This window comes from Gekko japonicus, unplaced genomic scaffold (assembly GCF_001447785.1).
Source record: "Gekko japonicus isolate JY-2015 unplaced genomic scaffold, Gekko_japonicus_V1.1 scaffold105, whole genome shotgun sequence".
Taxonomy (NCBI): domain Eukaryota; kingdom Metazoa; phylum Chordata; class Lepidosauria; order Squamata; family Gekkonidae; genus Gekko; species Gekko japonicus.
Genome location: NW_015167532.1, coordinates 1,274,597 through 1,299,027, shown reverse-complemented (window position 1 = coordinate 1,299,027; position 24,431 = coordinate 1,274,597). Strand labels below are relative to the sequence as shown.

Here is a 24,431-nt window from a genome sequence, read left to right as displayed (position 1 = left end):
CATCCACACATTTAAGTTCATATAGGTCCTTTCCGCCCTTGGATCTCATCCCTGGTTTTATCAGCGTTCAACTCGCGACACAGTACCTTCCATTTATCCCTGGTTATAACAGCATCCGTTTATCCCGAGACAAGTGTGGGGCAAAACTGGGGTGACCTCAATGTAATGAGGAAACAAAAAATACCCCGAGATAATTACAGGGCTGAACTCACGTGTAGTGTAAAACATAAGTGCGGGGACAGGGTTGAACCAGGATTTAAGGTCGAGTGCGGAAAGGACCTAAGAGGCAGCGTGCTGTACGAATGCTAAAGTGGAGTGCTAAAGAATCACAGCGCTGGAAGGGACCTCCAGAGCCATCTAGTCCAACCTCCTGCACAGTGCAGGAAATTCACAAATACCTCCCAGTGACCCCTGCCCCACGTCCAGAAGTTGACAAAAACCTCCAGGATCTCCAGCCAAAGTGGCCTGGAGAAAAGTGGCTTCCTGACCCCAAAGTGGCGATTAGCATTTCCCTGGGCGTGTAAGAAAGGGCCATGCGAACTGACACAACCCTTCCTGCCCGCCCTCCCGTGATCCCCCTAAGTTCACAGAATCCGCATTGCTGTCGAACGGCCCTCCAGCCTCTGTCTGAAAACCTCCAAAGGAGGAGAGGCCGCTACCTCCCGAGGAAGCCTGTTCCACTGTAGATTCGAGCCCAGCAGCAGCTTCAAGACCAACCAGATTTCCAGGGTATACGCTTTGGAGAATCAAAGCTCCTTTCATCAGACGCTGGTATCTGACAAAGGCAGCGTTGACTCTCGAAAGCGCATCCCCTGGAAATCTGGTTGGTCTTGAAGGTGCTGCTGGATTTGGATCTTGCTGCTCTACTGCAGACCACTAGGGCTGTCCGCCTGAAAGTATCTTCAGGGAAATGCTCAGGAGCATGACTAAAATTCTTGCAATGGCCCTCTCAGGTGGGCCATATTGTTCCCCGCATTGCCCAGCAGGAGCTGAGAGCGAGTGGCTTGCCGACAGGCCCAGGGCTCTTTTTATAAAAAAAACCCCAGCAGGAACCCATTAGCATAATAGGCCACACCCAACAGCAGGAACTCATTAGCATATTGGGCCACACCCCTGACAGCACAGCTCATTAGCACATTAGGCCGCACCCCCATGTTACCAGAAGTGTGGTTATCCAGCCACACCCACCTTTTGCTTGTTATTCTGTTTACCTTGTTTGTTGTCAAAAACCAGGGCTTTTTTGTAGCAGGAACTCCTTTGGATGTTAGGCCACACACCCCTAATGTAGCCAATCCTAATGAGTTTCTGCTGTTGGGTGTGGCCTATTATGCTAATGAGTTCCTGCTGGGTGTGGTTAACTTGGGAGCCAGCCGGAACTCCGTTCCTGTGCGTTCCTGCCCAAAAATAGCCCTGCCAACAGCCACGTACTGAGCTCTGTGGCTTAGGGGAGATCTGAGCCGGTGATCTCGTGAATCCTAGATCATTCTGTTAGTCGATACTCATTGTCTGAAGGGCTGCAGACGCCTTACTAAACACCACTGGCTGCCTCCGTCAGGCTGGCTTGAGCCTTCAGCTGCTGCACAAACACTCAACACCTTTCGTCTCTTCACGGAAACGTTAATTTAAGTCTGTTATCTCGCAATAGTAACTGAGTGAGAACCGGCCCTTCAGACAGTGATGTATGCCTTGTGAGTCTACATGACAAATGTGCAGCCAGCAGCAGGGGCTGTGCATGTACTTAGTGTTGGTCAGATAAGGGATGTTAGTGTGGGTTCTCTGGTGGGGGCAGAGAGGTGCATCTGCGACCCCGCAAACACATTGGTGCTTTGCCAATGATCTGACTAGCACTAGGTGCAGGGAACCACTGTAGAATCAGACACACATGGTATGCACAGCTGTAGAATCAGACCCACATGGCAGGGAGTTAGGAGTGTGCATTCAGGTACATCCAAGCCAAAAAATAACTTATTTGAATTTTTCGGCTATTTATTCAGCCAAACATACATCCCAGGATCGTTTTGGCTATCCAATATAGCCGATCTGAAAAATCCCCCAAATATTAGGGATTATCTGGGAATGCCGTATAGCTGCACTTAAAGGGTGTTCAAAGGGATCACAGTCCCTTTAAATGCCTTTGGGGTGAACCAGTAGCTTGAAGAAGGCATTTAAAGGGAACACAAGCCATTTAATCTCTTTCCCCCTCTCCATGTGAAACAACAGGGGTTGTATAAACTTATGGAGCACAGGTCCATCAGTGGCTATTAGCCACAAGGTACTGATGGAACACTATGTCTGGGGCAGAGATGCTTGGGGGGCCACAGTGGGAGGGTTTATGGAGTTCTGGCTCCACTGGTGGACCTCCTGATAACACCTGGGTTTTGGCCACTGTGTGACAGTGTTGGACTGGATGGGCCATTGGCCTGATCCAACATTGGCTTCTCTTATGTTCTGTTCTAATGGAGGATGGGGACACCTTCTTTGGGGGTCCATAGAATTGGACCCCCTGGTACAATCTTTTTGAAACTTGGGGGTTCTTCTGAGGAGTTGCACCAGCAGCTATGCTGAAAAATTAGTGCCTCTACCTCAAAAAAACAAGCAAACAAGCACACACCCCAGATCCCCAGGTAGATTCCCCATTATACCCTATGGCCAGTGTTCCCTCTAAGCTGAGTTAGTGTGAGCTAGCTCACAGTTTTTTAGCCTCTGGCTCACACATTTTTGTCTTCCCTAAGGAAGGATGGCTCCAGAGCAAACTAATTTATGCAGGAGCCAAATCGCTCGCTCACAACTTTAATGCCAGTAGCTCACAAAGTAGAATTTTCGCACACAAGACTCCACAGCTTGGAGGGAGCATTGCCTATGGCAGTGATGGCGAACCTTTTAGAGACTGAGTGCCCAAACTGCGACCCAAAACCCACTTATTTATTGCAAAGTGCCAACACGGCAATTTAACCCGAATACTGAGGTTTTACTTTAGAAAAAACAACTCATATGTTAACTTAAGATGATCCAAACAAAGTAAGGAAAGCAATCCCAAATGTTTTCATTTACTTAAAATTATTTGGCAGAGAATTTGACACTTTAATGATGGTCTGGGCCTGGCTGGGGCAATGGCACACGTGCCCACAGAGAGGGCTCTGAGTGCCACCTCTGGCACCCGTGCCATAGGTTCGCCACCACTGCCCTATGGGGATCATTGACTATAATGGTCCCCATAGGCTATAATGGAGCTGAAAACATTCAGGATTCTCAAAAAAATTCCTGAATCTGCATACCCTACTGGTCTTGGAATTCAGGAATATCAGGAAATACTGATAATTTCCATTACACCCAAATCCGAAAAAAGGCTGATTTCTTTTTGTGTGCACTCCCCTAGTAGCTGTAGAATCAAACTCAGGTGGTAGGGACTGTTGTACAGTCTGACCCACATGGTCAGCACAGAAGTACGCTTCCTCAGGAGATGCCTGGCTCGCCTTCTTTGGAGGTTTTCAAGCAGAGGCTGACAGCCATGCTGATTCTGTGAGTTTAGGCAGATCACGAGAGGGAGGGGCAGGAAGGGATGTCCCAGAGTTCCGCTCTTGTGGGCCTTTCTTATCTGCGCCAGGGGAATGCTGATTGCCACTCTGGGATCAGGAAGGACTTTTCCTCCAGACACGATTGGCCCAGGGAGCCTGGGAATTTATTTATTTATTTATTTACATGAGATTTATATACCGCCCATGACCCCTAATGGGTTTCAGAGCGGTTTACAGAATACTACTAATATATAGTAGTGATTAAACATACCTAGGGCCACATTCACAAGGGGAGGGACTTCCTACCGACACCCTGTTGGCAGCGCATTCTCTCCTCTTCCGGCGGGCCACGAGTGTTGTCTCTGGCGTTTTGCCTTCCTCAGGTATAGAGTAGGGCTCACTGGGGTAGTCGAGCAGGTAGGCAGCTGTGAACTTCCTGCACTGTGCAGGGCGTTGGACTAGATGACCCTTCGGAATCCCTTCCAGTTGTATGTTTATAAGTGCAGAATCCAGCTCTTCCGGCTCATCATGTGGGATTTGGGAACACATCGAATGCAACACAGTCTGAGCAGCTCTCCGAGTTTACATTTGACCCACTGCTCATATATTCAGGCTCACAGCACAATCCAGGCAGACACTAAAGATTGGATTAAGTGGCCACCTGCAAAGGTCACCTTGCTATTTCACGAAAAAAATAACCACAGTAACCTGGGTGGTAAAATAACGCTTTATTTCTTTATGGATGAACAAACGCTGCCATGCCACACCCCGGCTTTTCCCCTCCACAAAATGTTACAGGCAGAGAAGGCGGTGGGCTCCTCTGAGCGAGTTCAGGGCGGGCTTACAAGCCCGTAAGAGCATCGAAACGTGGACACGTTTTTTTTCCTGTGGTCTAGCGGGCATTTGGCTGAAGAAGGACTGCCTCCTTTTGCAGCTCCTGCTCATACAGATTCTGATGCACAGTAAATAATAAGCAAACAAACAACGGAACGAGGGTTTGATTGCTTCCCCCCCCCCAAACTTTGTGTTTGAATTACTGGTTTATCTCCCACGATGATCTAATTACCACCAACAGTCAACAGACTGAACTGAAAAACAAATGGAGACACAAAATGAAGAGCACTGTGGAAATTATCAGCATTGCTTTGCTACCTGGGATGGGAGTTTTTTTTTACCAACAGCACACTGTAAAAATGTAGAAATCTGCGTTGACATTCAAGCTGTCAAAACAATCAAAAAGGAATCACATGTGTTGATATAGTTAAAGAGAACACCTCTGGGGGGGGTCTTAATAAGCAAACGAGTGTTACCGCATGCATGCTTGAACACAAGACTTAATACTGGATTGGGGGGGACTTGACAAATCATAGACTTACATTCCTTTTATATACAACAAAATGAATTATACAGTATTCATACTAGCTGTACATTTGGTCAGAATAATTTACAGGAAGCCATGGGAGCAACAACAACAAAAGATACGTATAAACTGGAAGGAATTCAAAAGGCGTTCAGACAAGTTTCAGATAGGTTTGACTTTCCCTGGGGCGATCGGGATCGGGAAAGATGGCTATTAAAGAGCAGGTTAGGTTTAAAATTCCAGGAAAAGAAGGAAGAAAGGGAAAAAAAGGAATGTGCATTTGCAGCCCTGAAACTCAGATTTTACCAGCAACCCCCATCCCCTGCAGGCGGACAGGGGGGACCTGGAAAGTCTAACCCTAACCAAAAAAATTCGGAGTATCACCTTTTGAGCATCAACACTCCCTTCCTATTAGATGAACGGAGCTTTGACTGTCAAAAGCTTGAACCCAAACTTTTTTTTTGGTCTCTAAAGTGCTATCGGACTCGAATCGAGCTGTTTTACTGCAGCCACTGAAATAATCAATAATGCAGCTAAGCGGTCTTGTTAGCACTGATCAAAATGCATAAATTACCACGAAGGCTAAAATGTGTAGTTTTAGAATTGTAACAACGGACAGAGGCTGCAGGTCAGGGAAGGATAAAGGGGGGGGGAGACGATTCCATGTATGCAGCACGGATGAGACAGGAAGTACCGCCCCCGTTTACTCTACGCAGCAGCAAAAACCTTAGGAGACACTGCTCACGTCTCCCCCACCCGACCCTTCACCTATGACAATATCATGGTTCTTGGGATCCTGTCAAAACCGAGAGGGTTCTGAACCGTGGGATGCAAAAGCCACCAGACCGATTTCTTTGCCCTCTCGATTACAGGGCCGGTGTCCTTTCTTTTTAAAAGCACAATACAAGACAATTGATGTCGATAGGGATGATTCCAATTCACGCAGCTAAATTACAATCGATGCATTAAAAGAATCTACGGGGAACACGGCTGGGTGCTTTAGAAGCACTCCAAGATAGCTAAAGCAAGAACGCTCGACCTCGTCATTTGCTATGTTCAGTCCCTCCCCCCCCCCCTCCTTACCAAAATACAGCGCAAAGCTAAAGAATCCATACAAGGCCGAAGTAAAAGGGAGCAACGGGTAAAAACTATATACAGAAACCTGTACAGTACATGAACTTAATTATATGTTAGTGATCGCTACAGCAGTGTTTTGTACAAAGGAATCCCCGGCTCAAAGGAGTCGCGTGGTAGCAAGAGCTGCAAGAAGACGATGGGGGCAAACGACACATGAATCAGTATCTTTGTAAAATAATTGTGCTATAATCTTTATTCCATGGTTGGTAGTTTTACCTGAAACAATGAAGCGCTAACTAAAGGGGTTCCTACTACAAACAGATGGTGGGTTTCCACTGCTACTGTCTGAATCCTTCCAACACAAAAGGGCCTTTTTTAAAATAGTCATCTAGCAATTCTTGGGGTCGTCGCTTCTGAGTCCAGTTTCCTGATCGAGCATCTTACTCCAGAAGTCACTTTGTGGCAAGAAAGGTTATGAAGATCCTTTTTGTTTGTTTGTTTGTTTCTGTTTCTTGAACAGCAGTTTCTGCTGAGTTCCTCATGCTTAAATGTTCTTCCGCTTGGGAAGGAGTCATGATCCGGCAGAAAGCAGGTGAGCTGCTTTCGCTTTTCAGTTTCGGGAAAGGCATGCTCACGTAACGCTCCTTTCTCCGGGAAGAGGAAAAAAGACCCCAAAACCAGAGATTCAGTTGCATAATTCTTATGACAAACGGCCTTGTGCTTCCCGAGCACAAGCCCCAAAGGGTTAATCCTCATCCTCGTCATCTTTTGTTGAAACTACTGGGGTTTTGTCCTGGACTTTGAAACAATCCGCAAAGAAGTTGATGACGGACTTGTACAAGTGCTGCTCCAGGGCGGAATTGAAGTAATGGCCCTCGTCCGGGTAGATCTGGAAAAGAAGGAAGGAGAGGGTGACTTACGTCCGGCCGGAACGTGAACCAACATTTCAGGCCGTTAGCCCACTTTTGGAAGACACCTGATCCAGCCAGCGCAGGCAAAGCCCCCTCCCACCTCAGCATCAGGGCAGGAGCATCAGGAGCCCTCTGCTGACGTACTCGCCTGCAGTTGCTATAGACGGGAAGGCTACTAAATGGGTCTGCCCTGACCGGGACGGCCCAGGCTAACCCGATCTTGTCCAATTGCAGAAGCTCAGCAGGGCCAGCCCAGGCTGGTACTTGGATGAGAGACCTCCAAGGAATACCAGGGTCATGACGCAGAAGCAGGCAATGGCAAACCACTGCTTGCCTTGGAAACCCCGCTAGTTAGCTGTGACTTGGCGGCACTTTCCACCCATGCTCCCTCTAAGCTGTGGAGTCCGGTGAGCAAAAATTCTACTTTGTGAGCTGCTGGCATTAAAGTTGTGAGCGAGCGATTTGGTTGCTGCATCAATTCGTTTGCTCTGGAGCCCTCCTTCCTGAGCTAAGACAAACAATGTGTGAGCTGGAGGCTAAAAAACTGTGAGCTAGCTCACACTAACTCAGCTTAGAGGGAACACTGCTTTCCACCCCCCATCACAAAATGGGTCGCCCTGACCCAAATGGCTCAGGCTAGCCCAATCACGTCAGGTCTCAGAAGCTAAGCAGGGTCGGCCCTGGTCAGTATTTGGGCGGGAGGCCACCAAGAAGGTCCAGAGGCAGGTGGTGGCAAACCACCTCTCTTTGTCTCTTGCCTTGAAAACCCTGAGAGCCAGTTTGGTGTCGTGGACTCTAATCTGGGAGAACCAGGTTGGATTCCCCGCTCCTCCACATGCAGCTGCTGGTGTGACCTTGGGTCAGTCACAAGTTCTCTCAGAGCTGTTCTCTCAGGAGCAGTTCTCAAAAGAGCTCTCTCAGCCCCACACACCTCACAGGGTAGTGAAGGGCGGGGTAGAAATCCAATCTCTTCTCTTCTTCGTCTTTTGTGGGGTCACCAGGAGTCCACAGCAACTTGATGGCACTTTACACACACACACTGAATGGGTCATCCCAACCATCCCATTTCAGTCTTTCTTTAGGGCTAATCTGGAGACAGAAGCTAGGCATGTAAAAACGATCTATCCCCCTTGTTATTTCCCATCTTGTCCCACTAGCGGCCATCTTCATGCCCAAGTACCTGTCAGAAATGCCACCAAAGGGGCTTTGATGCAGACACGGTTTGGGGGGCCTGAAGGCTCAGGAGACTCCCTGTGATGTAATATTTTTCTTAAAAAAAGAAGACTGAGCCTGCCCTTCCCCCCACAAAAACCACCCCTCCCCGACTACCCTGGTCTCCTTGTTGTTGGAATGCTGAGAGCGGCAGAGCATTGATCTATTAAAGGTAAAGGTAAAGGTTCCCTTGCTCGAAAGCTAGTCGAGTCTGACTCTAGGGTTGCGGTGCTCATCTCCGTTTCCAAGCCGAAGAGCCAGCGCTGTCCGAAGACGTTTCCGTGGTCATGTGGCCAGCATGACTAAACACCAAGGCACATGGAACACTGTTACCTTCCCACTGAAGTGGTACCTATTTATCTACTTGCAATTTCTTGCTTCCGAACTGCTAGGTTGGCAGGAGCTGGAACTAGAGATGGGAGCTCACTCCATCATGCGGCACCCGGGTCTCGAACTGCTGAACTACTGACCTTCCACAGCCTGCAGTTCAGCGTCTTAACCACTTGAGCCACCGCAGCTCCATTGATCTATTACTTCACTGCTTACAGTAAGCCTTAAGCAGCTTATGGCAAAAAGCCTACGAAAATCAATAAAACCATGAAAATAACAAAAACAGTCACTGAGGCAACAGAGACATAAAAATCATGTTGAAACACCACGGACAAAAGCAGCACAAAAGCAGGAATTAAAGCTAATTATATAAAACAATGGGAGAGGCGGTAATAAAATCTTCCTCCTGTTTTATAAAGAGCCCCCCCAAAACTCATCAGAGGGTAGTTTAAAAGAATGAAAAGCCCAAACAAATAAAAGAGCTTTCATCTGTTATTTAAGGGCCAGGAGAAATTTGGTGGAAAGGACACCATATGATTGAAGCACTGCCATGGGAAAAGCTGGTGGATGTAAATTTCAGAAGGGGGGGGGCTTGTAGTACGGCTTGGGACACTAATCTGAATTAACAGAGAAGGGATAGGCAAGTATGCTGGTCCCCACCAATGCATCTTCTATGCTGTGGAGTCTCTTGAGCAAAAAATCTACTTTGTGAGCAAGCAATTTATCTACTGCATTAATTAGTTTGCTCTGGAGCCATCCCTCCTGAGCGAAGACAAAAATCTGTGAGCTGGAGACTAAAAAACTGTGAGCTAGCTCACATTAACTCAGCTTAGAGGGAACACTGGTCCCTACTCCTCCACGTGCAGTTGCTGGTGTGACCTTGGGTCAGCCACAAGTTCTCTCAGAGCTGTTCTCTCACGAGCAGTCCTCGAAAGAGCTCTCTCAGCCCCACCTACCTCACAGGATGCTTTCAGATGAGCCGCTTAGTCCACTTTCGGCACACTTCAGTAATGGATTTTATATTCATGTTCACACACCCAACATCTGCGCACCGTCCCCAGCAATGCTCCCTCTAAGCTGTGGGGTCTTGTGAGCAAAAATTCTACTTTGTGAGCTACTGGCATTAAAGTTGTGAGCGAGAGATTTGGCTGCTGCATAAATTAGTTTGCTCTGGAGCCATCCTTCCTGAGCGGAGCCAGCTCACACTAACTCAGCTTAGCGGGAACGCTGGTCCCCAGCCGTTGCTTTCCGGCTCAAACCCCCTTTAAAACGGAGTATTTTGTTACCAGGTCCCCAAGCGGTGTTTTTCTGATTCTCCATTTCTAGCCGCACTTTTCTGACCTCTGATCGCTCCTGTGTTGTCGAGCCACTTCCGCTCGGAAGCCCGAGGCTTCCGCTCTTCGCCCACCATTTTATTTTAGCGTCGGCGGTATGCACACAGGCGGAGCTCCGCACCCGCGTTATTAAAAAAATGTTTAAATGGTGCCTAGTTTTGTTGGTTAGACGAGTTCGGGATCTCACAGAGGCCAGTTTTGGGGTAGAGGTTTGAAGGGATGTGTTCCTTTAAAGTTTAAAGGGAAGTGTTACAGCAGTTGGGTTGAAGTGGAAATTGTTGTTCTGCGCATGCGCGAAAATTTTCACTCTACAGATGGCCGCCTGTGCGCATGCCTCATGACCAAACTGAGAAGAAAAAACCCCACACAGATGCATGCTCTTGCATGTGGATGGTGGGGAGCGATGTGGCTGTGCAATGATCCAGGACAAAGAGGTGAGTGTGATTGCAATTCTCCAGGTGAGATTCGGAACAAGGAAGTGAGCATGATTGCAGTTCTCCAGGTTAAAAGAAACACGCATTGGGACCGGAGCAATTTAAACCGCTCCCAGCACACTGTCTGACTGCACCCACAGGGTGTCTGCTGTGGGGAGGGAAATGGAAAGGAGATTGTAAGCTGCTCTGAGACTCCTTCGAGTAGTGAAGGGCAGGATATAAATCCAATCTCCTCCTCCTCCTCCTCTTCTTCTGACTTTAGAAGCACTTAGAATGGTGCCCAGAAATACATTCAAAATTAGTGTGAGCATCAGTTAAAAGAATGTGTGTGAGGGGGTAACAGAAGTGTAAACTGGCCTGCTCAAGTTTTTGAGTTTTTAATATCCTGGAAGGGGAGATCAGAGCAGGGGAGGTTTCCCTTCCTCACCCCTGGTTCGTCATCTGCTATAACTGTCTGCGGTAACTGTGGAATTTGCAGCTCCGAATCCTTCCCAGGCTAACTCTTAGAAGCAACCCGTGGATAGGTCACGGCTACTGAGCTTCTCTGATTGGTCCATCAAGCTCCTGGCTCCTCCCCTCCTGGTATAACCGTTTCTGCTTTTTCTGCTGCTTGCCATTCTCAGCCTCCGTGTTTCCGAGATGATGCTACACATCTGCAGCATCGTAAGGAAATATGTTTATAGATTACTGCTAATCACCAGGAGTCAAAGCAGTGGGGAATATGTGAAACCTCAGATGACCCGCCTGGTATTTCTACTGAACCGCACAGGTTTATGATCCCTGCACTTGCTCCATCACCTCTGAATTCCCATGATCACCCGGGTAGGGATACAAGCCGCAATTACAGAATACTTTACCTGCAAGCTGTAATTAGCCTTTGCCTTAATTAGGTGAGTAATGAGGTCAGCCGTGTGCTGGAAGTGGATTTTCTCTGTAAAACCAGATTAAAATCAGTAAGTGTCAAAGAGTACAGGGGGGTGTGGGGGGGGAAATAAAAAAATGGATTTTTAGACATGCGAAAAGTGCTGAGCGGCAACAGGTTGGGAACTTACCGTCGGCAGTCGCGTGGATGATCAAAAACTTTTGGTCTTTCGTTGACATGACTCTGTGGGAGAGTTTGGTAATCTGAGAAGAGGGAAAGGCAGGTGAGTGGCAATGTTTGGATGCACAGACGCCAGTGAGTCTTTCATTGGTCTTCAGTGAACGCAAGAAGCTGCCTTGTGTTGGAAATGCATGTGTTTACAAGGTCTGACAATTCAGTCATTATAGGGTTAACTTGTTTGCCTAGTATTGCTATTGTTTAGACTGACCCGGAAGAGATACCTGGCAGTAAGCCAATGGGGAATTAGCCCGGGAAAAGTAGCTTCTATTGTGATACAGATTGGTTGTTTCAGGTGACTTCCTTTCTAGGGGTCGAGAAGAAGGACAGATTCTCCATTATCTCTGTGTTAGTGTTGACTATAGACAGCTTAGAAAATGTAGCTGCTAGTGTTATGTTTATTTGTAGTTATCCCGTGTACCTTTTACCCTTAGAAATAAAGGTTTCTAAAAGCAAAGAAATCTCTTCTTTCCAATAGAGCAAGATCCATTGATAGGCTGAGTATTATACACTTTTGACTATTTTACAACACCTTGTACCGAATCAGACCTTTGTTCCATCAAGGCCGGTATTGTCTATTCAGATTGGTGGTGGCTCTCCAGCATCTATCACCTGCGCCTTTAAACTGGTGATGCCGGGGATTGAACCTGGGACTTTCCACATGCCCAGCAGGTGCTCTACCAACTGAGCCACGGCCTCCTTGATGTCTAAGGGTGGGTCTGGATGTTCAAAGAAGCACTGACAGAGGGCAGGCAGGACGTGAGAGGTACAAAGTACCAAAAAAGAGATGGGGTCTTAGACTCCTGGAACAGATCCATAACCAGGGGGATTCCACATTTACTATTTTTCCTCTTTGGAAAGAAATCTATTGACAAAATAAGTTTCAGAAACTTCTCAGGCTTGGGCCATAGCCTTTAACAAGGCACGAAACCTTTCTGCCTGATGCGCCCCGATGTCATTAGGATATGAATGTTTGCGTCTTACAGGTAACAAAGTTGCACCAGGTGACATCAATGGGGTCAGACTCTTTAGGTCGGAGGGTCAAGAGAACTGCATCGCTCTCTTGTCGTGTTACCCAAAGGCAGCCAACCTTGCCAAACTGCAGGGTTTTTTTTTTTAAAATATACAGTGGAGCCTTTAAAAATCCCATCTTCTCCTGCTAGCCACATTTTCTGCTCTTAAACCACATCTTGCGTTTGTGCTAGGGACAGAGGCTGTTACGGCTGGCTGTGCTTTCAATGCCCTTACCTCATATGCTTTATTATCAATCCCTAGTAATCCCAAGTATCTTTCCGAGAAGGCTGAAGCTGAAAGAGAGAGAGAGGTAGCTTGTGGTGGGGGGGAGAGGGAGAGAGAGAGAGATTGGCTAGTTGTTAGGAAGCTGACAGCAAATCTCTCAGGCACTCAGCGTAAACCGGAGTGCATTTCTTTTGGGCCTGGACTCACCCGTCCAGGCATTCTGCACCCCCCACCCCAAACAGGAAATGCATCAGGGTCAGAAGAAATTGCTAGTCCAGCCAGAAGGCGACCACCCAAACCAACACAGTGGGAAGACACTGTCAGCAATGGATGCAGCAGCAAAGTTATAACAGAAGATAACGAAAATCTGGAATGTTTTGAACTACGTTCAGCTTTTCATCACAGGAAACCTGAATCCAAAGATAAAGCAATCTGAAACACCGCATTTTAATTTAGCACATGTTCTGTATGCACTGGGAGTGATTGAAAATGGCTGGACTGGCACACCGTTATGCAAATAAATACTATTTGCATATATTTGCTGAATTGGCTTCTGCTTTGCTTACTTTTCACTTGGAGAGCAAAGAGATTATTCCGAGCATGACAATGGCCTCCTCTGGCCAAAGGATATACTGCTCAGCCCTTTCCCCACCTTCTGAAATTTCAAAGCCATTGCCCTGACCTCGATGGAACCAGGGTAGGTAGCCCAGTCTCGTCAGATCCTGGATGCTAAGCAGGATTGGACGGGAGGTCACCAAAGAAGCCCAGGGTTGCTACACAGAGGACGGGAGTTCACCAAAGATGGGAGGTCACCAAAGAAGCCCAGGGTTGCTACACAGAGGACGGGAGTTCACCAAAGATGGGAGGTCACCAAAGAAGCCCAGGGTTGCTACACAGAGGACGGGAGTTCACCAAAGATGGGAGGTCACCAAAGAAGCCCAGGGTTGCTACACAGAGGACGGGAGTTCACCAAAGATGGGAGGTCACCAAAGAAGCCCAGGGTTGCTACACAGAGGACGGGAGTTCACCAAAGATGGGAGGTCACCAAAGAAGCCCAGGGTTGCTACACAGAGGACGGGAGTTCACCAAAGATGGGAGGTCACCAAAGAAGCCCAGGGTTGCTACACAGAGGACGGGAGTTCACCAAAGATGGGAGGTCACCAAAGAAGCCCAGGGTTGCTACACAGAGGACGGGAGTTCACCAAAGATGGGAGGTCACCAAAGAAGCCCAGGGTTGCTACACAGAGGACGGGAGTTCACCAAAGATGGGAGGTCACCAAAGAAGCCCAGGGTTGCTACACAGAGGACGGGAGTTCACCAAAGATGGGAGGTCACCAAAGAAGCCCAGGGTTGCTACACAGAGGACGGGAGTTCACCAAAGATGGGAGGTCACCAAAGAAGCCCAGGGTTGCTACACAGAGGACGGGAGTTCACCAAAGATGGGAGGTCACCAAAGAAGCCCAGGGTTGCTACACAGAGGACGGGAGTTCACCAAAGATGGGAGGTCACCAAAGAAGCCCAGGGTTGCTACACAGAGGACGGGAGTTCACCAAAGATGGGAGGTCACCAAAGAAGCCCAGGGTTGCTACACAGAGGACGGGAGTTCACCAAAGATGGGAGGTCACCAAAGAAGCCCAGGGTTGCTACACAGAGGACGGGAGTTCACCAAAGATGGGAGGTCACCAAAGAAGCCCAGGGTTGCTACACAGAGGACGGGAGTTCACCAAAGATGGGAGGTCACCAAAGAAGCCCAGGGTTGCTACACAGAGGACGGGAGTTCACCAAAGATGGGAGGTCACCAAAGAAGCCCAGGGTTGCTACACAGAGGACGGGAGTTCACCAAAGATGGGAGGTCACCAAAGAAGCCCAGGGTTGCTACACAGAGGACGGGAGTTCACCAAAGATGGGAGGTCACCAAAGAAGCCCAGGGTTGCTACACAGAGGACGGGAGTTCACCAAAGATGGGAGGTCACCAAAGAAGCCCAGGGTTGCTACACAGAGGACGGGAGTTCACCAAAGATGGGAGGTCACCAAAGAAGCCCAGGGTTGCTACACAGAGGACGGGAGTTCACCAAAGATGGGAGGTCACCAAAGAAGCCCAGGGTTGCTACACAGAGGACGGGAGTTCACCAAAGATGGGAGGTCACCAAAGAAGCCCAGGGTTGCTACACAGAGGACGGGAGTTCACCAAAGATGGGAGGTCACCAAAGAAGCCCAGGGTTGCTACACAGAGGACGGGAGTTCACCAAAGATGAGAAGTCATCAGAGAAGCCCAGGGTTGGATGGGAGGTCATCAAAGAAACCCAGGGTTGCCACACAGAGGTAGGCAATGGCAAACCACCTCTGAATGTCTTTTGCCTTGAAAACCCTATTGGGTCACCATAAGCCGGCTACAACATGATGGTACTTTCCTCCTCTTCCTCCTCCTCCACTACCACCACCCAGAGACTTCCAAGTTCCTCCTCTAAGGGCTAGAAGGGCAGCATAGTAGCTGACAGAGCTGCCTGTAGACCAAATGAGGCGTTTGCCTCAGGCAGTGGAGTTTGAGAAGGTGGCAACATTCCCCCCCCCATGCCAGTCACCAGCCAGCCTCCTGTCCCACCTGCCGGTCTCCTCCACGATCGCCTTCCCCATCTCTGTCTTGCCCCTGCCATGTCCACCCCTTCCCGCCCTGCTCTACTTCTGCCTGGGAAGCAGAGGAATCAATGCTGATTGCTTCTCTTCAAAAAGTGCAGGAAAATGTATTCCTCCGGGTCTCACAAGAGCTAGAATGGAGTGCAATAGCATCTTAGAGACCAACAAAATTTCAGGGTGTAAACTTCCAAGAATCAAATTTCTGTTTGGAAGACTGTCGAAAGCTCAAAAACCCACCCACCCCTATTTTGTCAATCTCTAAGGTGCTACTGGACTCAATTCTTCTGCTGCAGACCAATGCCACTAGTAAAGGTAAAGGTTCCCTTGCTCGAAAGCCAGTCGAATCCGACTCTAGGGTTGCGGTGCTCATCTCCGTTTCAAAGCCAAAGAGCCAGTGCTGTCCGAAGACGTTTTCCGTGGTCATGTGGCCGGCATGACTAAACACCAAGGCACACGGAACGCTGTTACCTTCCCACTGAAATTGTACCTATTTATCTACTTGCAATTTCTTCCTTTCGAACTGCTAGGTTGGCAGGAGCTGGAAATAAAGATGGAAGCTCACTCTGTCATGCGGCACACTCAGGTCTCGAACTGCTGAACTACCGACCTTCCGCAGCCTGCAGTTCAGCGTCTTAACCACTTGAGCCAACGCAGCTTCCATAATGCCACTACCCTCCTGAAACCAATCTTTCACAGCATCCATTCTGTTTTGTGGAAGTCTGGCCCCCATTTTGGTTGCTTTGCCAACAGGACAGCCATGCTGTTTTGAAAGCGAGGGAGCAGCGTGAGCGGATCCAGCACTGGAAGGGGCTACGGCAGAGCCCCACGGCAATCCCCCCTGCAGAGTGCAGTCCCTGAGCCGGAGAACGCAGACCCCGTGACCTCCCTTGGCCTGGTGGGACTGGTTCTTACCATACAACTTGAAGTCCGTCAGCGGGGAAAGAGCCGCGCCGCACATGAAGAGCTGCTCTTTGTTCTCCTCTCCAGAGAGGAGGATGTAAGCACTCAGGTAGCCACCGTAGTCCTGAGAAGCAAGGGGGAGGGAGCAACACGGTCAGTTCACCTTTAATGCACTTTTAACAGAGCCGAGTCCGGAATGACCTCAAAGTCTCAAAAGCGGAGGCAGAAAGAATCAGCAAACTGCAATGGGCAGATTGGGGGCAGGGGAGGATTGAAGGGATTGTTTAATTTGCACGATCTAAGGCAGGGGTCTCCAAGGTGGGGCCCATGGGCACCGTGGTATCCACTGACGCCGTTCCTGGTGCCATTAAAAATGGATGGGGCCAGGTGTGGCTTTTGCCACTGGAGATTCGATTGGCCATGAGGATTTTAAAAAACACTGCTTTGGTAGCAACTGCCACCGCAGCACAAGGATCTTCACGGTGTGAGTTGAGGTAAGCTGTGGCGGCCATTTTGTAGTTGGCCCCGCCTCCTGCGGCAACCATTTTGTGGCAGCCTTTCTGTGCCTGCTGCACCCACCATACGATGTTAGAATTCCAAAAGGGCCCATGGCCTTAAGAAGGTTGGGGATGCCTGGTCTACAGCTCCAACCCCACACTGACGTTCTCCTAGCGGAGGGCATCCCAAGCAGTGTTCCCTCTAAGCCGAGTTGGCGTGAGGTAGTTCAGTTCTTTCGCCTCTGGCTCACACCTTTTTGTCTGAGCTCAGGAAGGATGGCTCCAGAGTAATCTGATTTATGCAGTAGCCAAATGGCTCGCTCACAGCTTTAATGCCAGGAGTTCAGAAAGTAGAATTTTTGCTCACGAGTCTCCACAGCTTGGAGGGAGCATTGAGCCCAAGCTCTACTCATGCCCTGCAACATGCTTGGCTCTCCAACGTGCACCTGCTGCTCCACTGGTCAGATTCTTAAGCGCAACTCGGCCTGGAGACAAAGTTGACTGACTGCAAAGCCTGTGAAGCCAACTAAGCTGCGCCTCACCGTTGCAGCCGATTTCACCCGTGGACGACAGGAATGTTTTGCCATTTGCTCCAGGCTGGAGAAATGACCCATACAGACTCCCCCCCCACCCCAGTGCATTCCTGACCATATACTTTTGACCAGGGGTCCCAAAAAATTGGCTGCCATAGGAGGCTCAACCAGCCACAAAATGGCTGCCACAGCTTACCTTCAGTCACACAGTGAAGAGCATTACACTGTGGTGGCAGCTGCCGCCAAGGCCATGCTTTTAAAAACCTGCACAGTCAATCAAATTTCCAATGGGCAATCAGAAAGACTTGCTGGGCAAAAGCCCCACCTGGCCCGCCTCGCTTTCTTAAAACACTGAGTGGGCATCAGGAAAAGTGTCGGCAGGTGCTGTGGCCCCCACGGGCACCACAGTTTGGTGTAGTGGTTAGGAGCGCGGACTCTAATCTGGGAGAACCGGGTTTGACTCCCCACTACTCCTCCACTCGCAGCTGCTGGATGACCTTGGGCAAGCCATAGTTCTGTCAGAGCTGTTCTTGAAAAAGAGCAGTTTCTGCCAGAACTCTCTCAGCCCCGCCTACCTCACAGGCAACTGTGGAGTCTTGTGAGCAAAAATTCTACTTTGTGAGCTCCTGGCATTAAAGTTGTGAGCGAGCGATTTGGCTACTGCATAAATTAGTTTGCTCTGGAGCTATCCCTTCCTGAGCGAAGACAAAAATGTGTCAGCCGGAAGCTAAAAAACTGTGAGCTAGCTCACACTAACTCAGCTTAGAGGTAACAGTGCTCACAGGGTGTCTGTTGTGGGGAGAGGAAGGGAGTTTGTAAGCCGCTCTGAGACTCTGAGTGAAGGGTGGGGTATAAATACAATCTCCTCCTCCTCCTTCTTCCTCTTCTTCTTCTTCTCCCTCTCACACATTGGGGATCCCTGCTTTTCACCATCTGTGTGTCGCTTAATAATGTACTCCCAAATCGTTAGCTGGTCACACCAACACATGTATTAGCAAATCCCACTTTCCAGTTCCAACCTGCGTGTTCACATGTGTGAGAAATCCTCAGCAGGTCTTCTCAAAAAGAATCCCACAGTAGTCTACTCAAGAGGGCTTACGGCCAGGAAAGAGTCCTTAGAATGCCTTACATAAATAAAATTAACACTGACACGCGATTCTAAGTGAACCTTTCCTCTAAGACAACAGTTTTTCATGTGCTGGGAGTATTTGATGGTGGGAACAACCCTGTCCCCCGTACACACACACACACACACACCGCATCTGATATGCTTCAGCCGAGAAACAGATCTATCACTCGGAGGTTTCTGCTGGTCTGCTTCACTGCTAAGAAGGGCATTCAAAGGCATTAACGCCCCAGATCTTTTGCTAAGCCTTCATCATCCATTCCCGGAGACACCCTTAATGAATTAATCTGTATAATACAGACCTGATATATAACCAGGGCGCTCTAATGACCTGAACCGGCTTCCTTGCAACCCTCAGATACACCTTGATCCTTCCCTAAGAACACCTTGCTTAAAATTAAGCCGCGAGTTCTTTTGCAAATTGCTCTTCCATCCCCTGCCAGGAAAATCAACAGCACTTTCAGACGTCTGCATCAGCTCCTGTCACAATTCAGCAGGCCTTGAACGAGAAGTATTAGCTGTGTGTTGATTTAGGGTTGCCAAGTCTGGGTTGGAAAATACCTGGAGACTTTGGGGGTGGAGCCAGGAGAGGGTGGGGTTTGGGGAGGGGAGGGGCCTCAGCATAGTACAATGCCATAGAGTCCACCCTTCAAAGCAGCCATTTTCTCCAGGGGAGCTGATCTCTGTCGGCTGGGGATCAGTGGTAAAAGCGGGAGATCCCCAGGCCCCACCTGGAGGCTGGCAACCCTATGTTGATTCGAAAATTATTTTTTTTTTAAAAAAAAGATTCACTATACTACAACATTTTCTCAGCGATGGCTGTCACTTTCCTAATTCAAGACAGGATTTGCAAAGAAATGTGGATGGAATGGCTTGATTATCCCCCCCCCAACCTCCAAGGCAACAGTCGGTTGTTCTAAGGACGGCTACCTTAAGCATCAGACATGCGACATAAATCAAGTTGTGAGACTAGTTCTTAAGCAAGCCAGCCCTTGAAAGGTAAAGAACCGCACTCACCTTTCCAAACACGGCGACTTTTGTCTTATCAACACATGAGTCTTGCGTCATTAGTCTAAGAAAAGGAAACAAAACAGACCGGAGTTGTTCAAAGGAAACATTTGCCTTTAAATCTAGCTGCTCATGGGTATTAAGGGCCTGTCCAGTTCTAACTTGGCAAGAGATGCTCTCGTACCAAAAGGAAAGTGGAAATGGAGCTTCGGACTGGGGGGTCTTACCCAGGTTACCTTACAGGGCTCCCATGGTGCTTAGGGACAAATTATGGCCCAAAGATCATATTAATAACACAATTACAGACAAACTTCCCAAAGGTCTACTAAGCCATTCACCTGACAGCTTCCTTTTGGTCCTTTTCTTCGAAAACGCCCAGCTTCCTTTTAACGTCGTGCAACAGCTTGGTCCCTTGAAATCCGCTCCCACGGCCATCGAACTTCATCACGATCGTGTCGTGGGAGCTGACCATGACACTCTCCCAGTTCACTTCAAACTTTTCTGTCACGCTCTGGGTACCAGGAGTTCCGTCACTGAAACGGGGGGGGGGGGGGGGGAGAGAAGTGTGCTCATCTTATTCACTTTCCCCTGACCGCAAGAGGCTTGGGTTGTTCAAAAAGCAAGGGCAACAGGAAGGGAGATGGCACTTCCTGTTTTCAGGCTAATGGGCAGTATGGAAAGTAGAGGCTGTGCATTTCTCCTGCGAAGAAATGCACGTGTCCTTCCACACATCTGGATTTTCATACATTTCTCCACGGTTGAGATACGTGAGAACAGGGGCTACCGACTCAGGGTTGGGCCTAGAATTCTCCCAAGAATTATAGCTGACCTTCAGTTGCACCTGGAGGGAATGGCAGCTTTGGAGGGGACTATAGAGGTCAGTTGCACCTGGAGGAAATGGCAGCTTTGGAGGGTGGGCCCTTAGGGTATCACATTTCTGCTGACCTCCCTCCCCTCCCCAAACTCCGTCCTCCCTAGGGTTGCCAAGTCTTACCTGGCTTGGCACTGGTATTTCTGGCCACTGTGTGATACAGAGTGTTGGACTGGATGGGCCTTTGGCCTGATCCAACATTGGCGTCTCCTATGTTCTTATGTTCTTATGTTGCAGGGGTGCTCTATCATTTGAGGAACAACTCTACAGTAACCACAGAGTTTTTTCTCAAACAACAGAGCCTCCCCCCCTACAACGTGCCCTGCGTGATGACGTCACCTCCGGGTGACGTCATTGCACCGAGCACATTGGCGCGGATGGGGTTTTGGGGGGCAGGGTTCCCCCCACCGGCTAAATCGGCCCCCCCGAAAGTGGGTAAACCCCCTCCCCCATCGGGGGAAGGGCGACCCTAATCCTCCTGGATACCACTCTCAAATCTCCAGGAGTCTCCCAAATGGGAACTGATGGCCCTCGCAGGAATCCATTTCCAGAAATACAGAAAGCACAAATGCACTCATGCTTCCTGTTGCACCAGAAGCCACCATTTCTCAGGGACAACCCGCCCCCCTCGACCCAAATGAAGCTATTTTACCAGGGTGTCTGTCTCAAGAATATAGCTGAACTGAAACAATAGTAAGCAAGGCTAAGCGATATCTTTTCTACCATTTCTCTCAAGCTCTCAGACTTTATTTTCTTCAGGGCAATGGCAGGCTCAGTTCACAATGAGAGAAAAGTGGACAATTGTATCCACCTCAGATTTTCAAAGACAATGGGACTCGGTCAAGGCTGCAATAAGATCTGCTGAATTTTCATGTCATATGTTTTATTTCTCATTTGTATCCCACCTTTTGATCTGAAAAGGGCCCTGAGGGAGCGAGCAAAACTAAAATACTACAAAAAACTAAAAAACAACAGATGCAAAACCACTCGCTCAAATCAAACCAACCCATTAAGCACCAGCATCAAAAGATAATACAGAACAATAAAACATTACAACCGCCCACCCGCAAATGTGTAGCATTTGGTTAGTCCACAATGCTCCCAGGTGATGGTGGTGAAAAGTGTCGTAAAGTCGCAGCCAACATGGCAACCCCATAGGGTTTCCATGGCAAGAGACGTTCAGAGGTGGTTTGCCATTGCCTGCCTCTGCGTAGCAACCCTGGGCTTCTTCGGCGACCTCCCATCCAACTAGTAACCAAGGCTGACCCTCCTTGGCTCCTGGGATCGGATGAGATTGGGCTAGGTTGGGGCCATCCAGGTGCTTCCTACAATGCACTGCAAGACCCCGGATCCTATGCACAGTGCAGAGGAAGACCATTTTGGCCCCCTTCCGGAGAATTTCACCTTGGCTACTGGAGTGGGCTGGGGGCATCCTGGAATACAGAACTCTAGTGGGAATGGGAAGGTACCACAACAGAAAAGACCCTGCTCCCTACGGCGAAGTCTTTTCTGTTGTGGCCCCTCAAATATACATTTTTGGGCAGGGGAATTATACAGGAAAAGGGCACTCCCTGGGATATCCTGGCCCCAGACTATTCAGGGTTTGAAACACATGGGAGAAGAATGTTTCATCGTGTAGAACACACATGAAGCCGCCTTCTACTGAATCAGACCATCGGTCCATCGAGGTCAGTATTGTCTACTCAGACTGGCAGTGGCTGTTCAGGGTGTTAGGCAGATGTCTTCCTAGGGTTGCCAGGTCCCCTGGTCATGCCAGCAGTGGGATTTGGAGGGCATTCTAGGAGTGGGCAGGGACATCGTGTCACACACTGATGTTACCCAGAAGTGATGTCTGCAGTGTTGTGGGCAACACTCTGCTTTTTGGACAAACTCTGAGGTAAAAATGGCCTCAAGCCATAGACTCTTGCCCAAAAAGCAGAGCATCGCCACCACCCCCAAGTCACTGACGCATTGATGTCACTTCCGGGGGACATCAGCAGATCACGCACGAATTTGGGGTGGAGTGGAGTTCCTCCTGCCAGCCATCTGGCCAGCAGTGGGCAGGAGCCCACAAAAGCACAGGATCCCCTGCCCCCACCTAGGGAATGGTATCCCTATGTCTGGGGTGCAAACATGGGGAGGAAAATGCACAGACTCTATCAGAAGTCCAGGAGTACCCTGCTCAGGTTCCAGACCCACTACAAGGACATGTTCATTTGAGAAATAAAATAAGATTTTTTTTTCTTCCATTGCATTTCTTCCATTGGCACTTCATAGAAGTATGCCAACTTGTACTGAGCTCTGAAAAGCAATCTTGGTTGCTGGCCCTGCCAATGGACAAAACCATCCATGCATTGAATCAGACCATCAGAAATCAACCTAACATAACTCATACCACAAATGTACCATTAACACAAAGCAAAGGTTAGAAGCGCATGCAACTCTCAAGCAGGTGAACAGAGCTGCATGCTACATGTCAAATCACACTGAAAAACATAAAAACCCTGCTGGATCACAACAGCTAAGCTGAATACCTAACAGGCACGAGCACATAGGATCCTGATGTTGCTCTCAGCAAGTGGCATTCAGAGGTACAAGTGGGGACCCACAAGAAGCTTGTGGGACAGTTATCCCATTCCTCACACCTTTGCTTCCTCCCCTCCCCTCCTACCTCTCTCACACTTTTTCTCCCTTCTGCCCCTCCTTTTCTCTCTATCTCTCCTCCATGAAGAGCCCCAGAATGCCACCGGAGCAGCAGAGAGGAGAAAATCAGTCCAACTCCAGCAGCTTCTCGTTTCTTGTGCTGCTCCTTAGACTCCCCCCCCCCCGAGACCCAGTTGGGGGCTCGCGATGGCTACATCCCCCCCTCCATTTCGATTGGACCCCCTTGTGCCAAAGAAGGCCCCCTGGAAACACCCTCAGCAGGATGAGGGGACAAACAGAAAGAGGAGCGGAGCCTGAGTCCCCACCAGTGTTCCCTCTAAGCTGGGTTAGTGTGAGCTAGCTCACAGTTTTTTAGGCTCTGGCTCACCCATTTTTGTCTTAGCTCAGGAGGAATGGCTCCAGAACAAACTAATTTATGCAGCAGCCAAATTGCTCACTCACAACTTTAATGCAAGTATTATTATTTATTATTTATTGCATTTATTTATTATTTAGATATTATTTAGAAGTATGAGCATGGCATGGCAGTACCACACAGACATATAATGGCAGGCGCCCCGAGAAAAACATTGGCCCCCTGAGCACAAAGTTGTTAGCTACAGGGCTGCCACATTGGCTTTCATAGGATGGCTGGTGTTAAAGAGTAGCAAGCAGCCAGGCCTAGTTGAATCATACAAGTCAGGTGGTATGAAGTAACCCAGAAGGTGCTGCCTAGGGATGACAGCCTCCAGGTGGGACCTGGGGATCCCCTGGAATTACTGCTCATCTTCAGACTATGAAGATAACTTTCCATGGAGAAAATGGATGCTTTGGAGGGTGGACTCTAGGGCATTGAACCCCACTGAGGTCCTTGTCCTCCCCAGAGTCCACCCCCATATCTCCAGGAATTTCCCAACCTGGATCTGGCCAGTGGCTGGGGGGAACCTGAAAATAGAGAAACTCTGATGGAGGAAAGAGAAAAAGCAGAAAGGCTCAATGCCTATTTTGCCTCAGTTTTCCCCTGAACAACAGAATAGGCTCTTCTAGAGATGGTAGTAGGCAAGTCAAAGCATTTGGGCTGCTGGTTGACACCAACAGAGAGGTATTTGAGAAGCACCTGGCTGCACTGAATGAGTTCAAATCCCCAGGGCCAGATGGTATGCACCCAAGAGTGCTCAAAGAACTTTATAGAGAGCTTGCAGAGCCTTTGTCCATCATCTTCCAGACCTCTTGAAGGATGGGAGACGTGCCACAAGACTGGATGAGGGCAGATGCTATCCCAATTTTCAAAAAAGTGAGGAGGGATTACCCAGGAAACTACAGGCCAGTCAGTCTGACCTCTGTCCCAGGGAAGATAAGAACATAAGAACATAAGAGACGCCAAAGTTGGATCAGGCCAAAGGCCCATCCAGCCCAACACTCTGTATCACACAGTGGCCAGAAATACCAGTGCCATCAGGAGGTCCACCAGTGGGGCCAGGACATTAGAAGCCCTCCCACTGTTGACCCCCCCCAAGCACCAAGATGACAGAGCATCACTTGCCCCAGAGTCCCTATCTATACCTTGTGGCTAATAGCCACTGATGGACCTCTGCTCCATATGCTTATCTAATTCCCTTTTGAAGCCGTCCATGCTTGTAGCCACCACCACTTCCTGTGGCAGTGAATTCCAAGTGTTAATCACTCTTTGGGTGAAGAAGGACGTCCT

At 49.0% G+C, this 24,431-nt stretch overlaps 1 protein-coding gene across 1 annotated transcript in view; it reads right to left on the bottom strand.

Moving 5' to 3' along the window:
• Positions 1-6,697: 6,697 nt before the first annotated feature.
• DPP6 (dipeptidyl-peptidase 6) overlaps positions 6,698-24,431 on the bottom strand; it is a 308,399-nt gene continuing 290,665 nt past the window's right edge. The window contains exons 20-26 of the mRNA XM_015413434.1: positions 19,548-19,742; positions 19,219-19,273; positions 16,058-16,169; positions 12,521-12,579; positions 11,226-11,298; positions 11,031-11,104; positions 6,698-6,841 (exon numbers count right to left, since the gene is read on the bottom strand). Coding sequence (XP_015268920.1) covers positions 6,698-6,841; positions 11,031-11,104; positions 11,226-11,298; positions 12,521-12,579; positions 16,058-16,169; positions 19,219-19,273; positions 19,548-19,742 — 712 coding nt within the window. The remainder of the gene's footprint in view (positions 6,842-11,030; positions 11,105-11,225; positions 11,299-12,520; positions 12,580-16,057; positions 16,170-19,218; positions 19,274-19,547; positions 19,743-24,431) is intronic.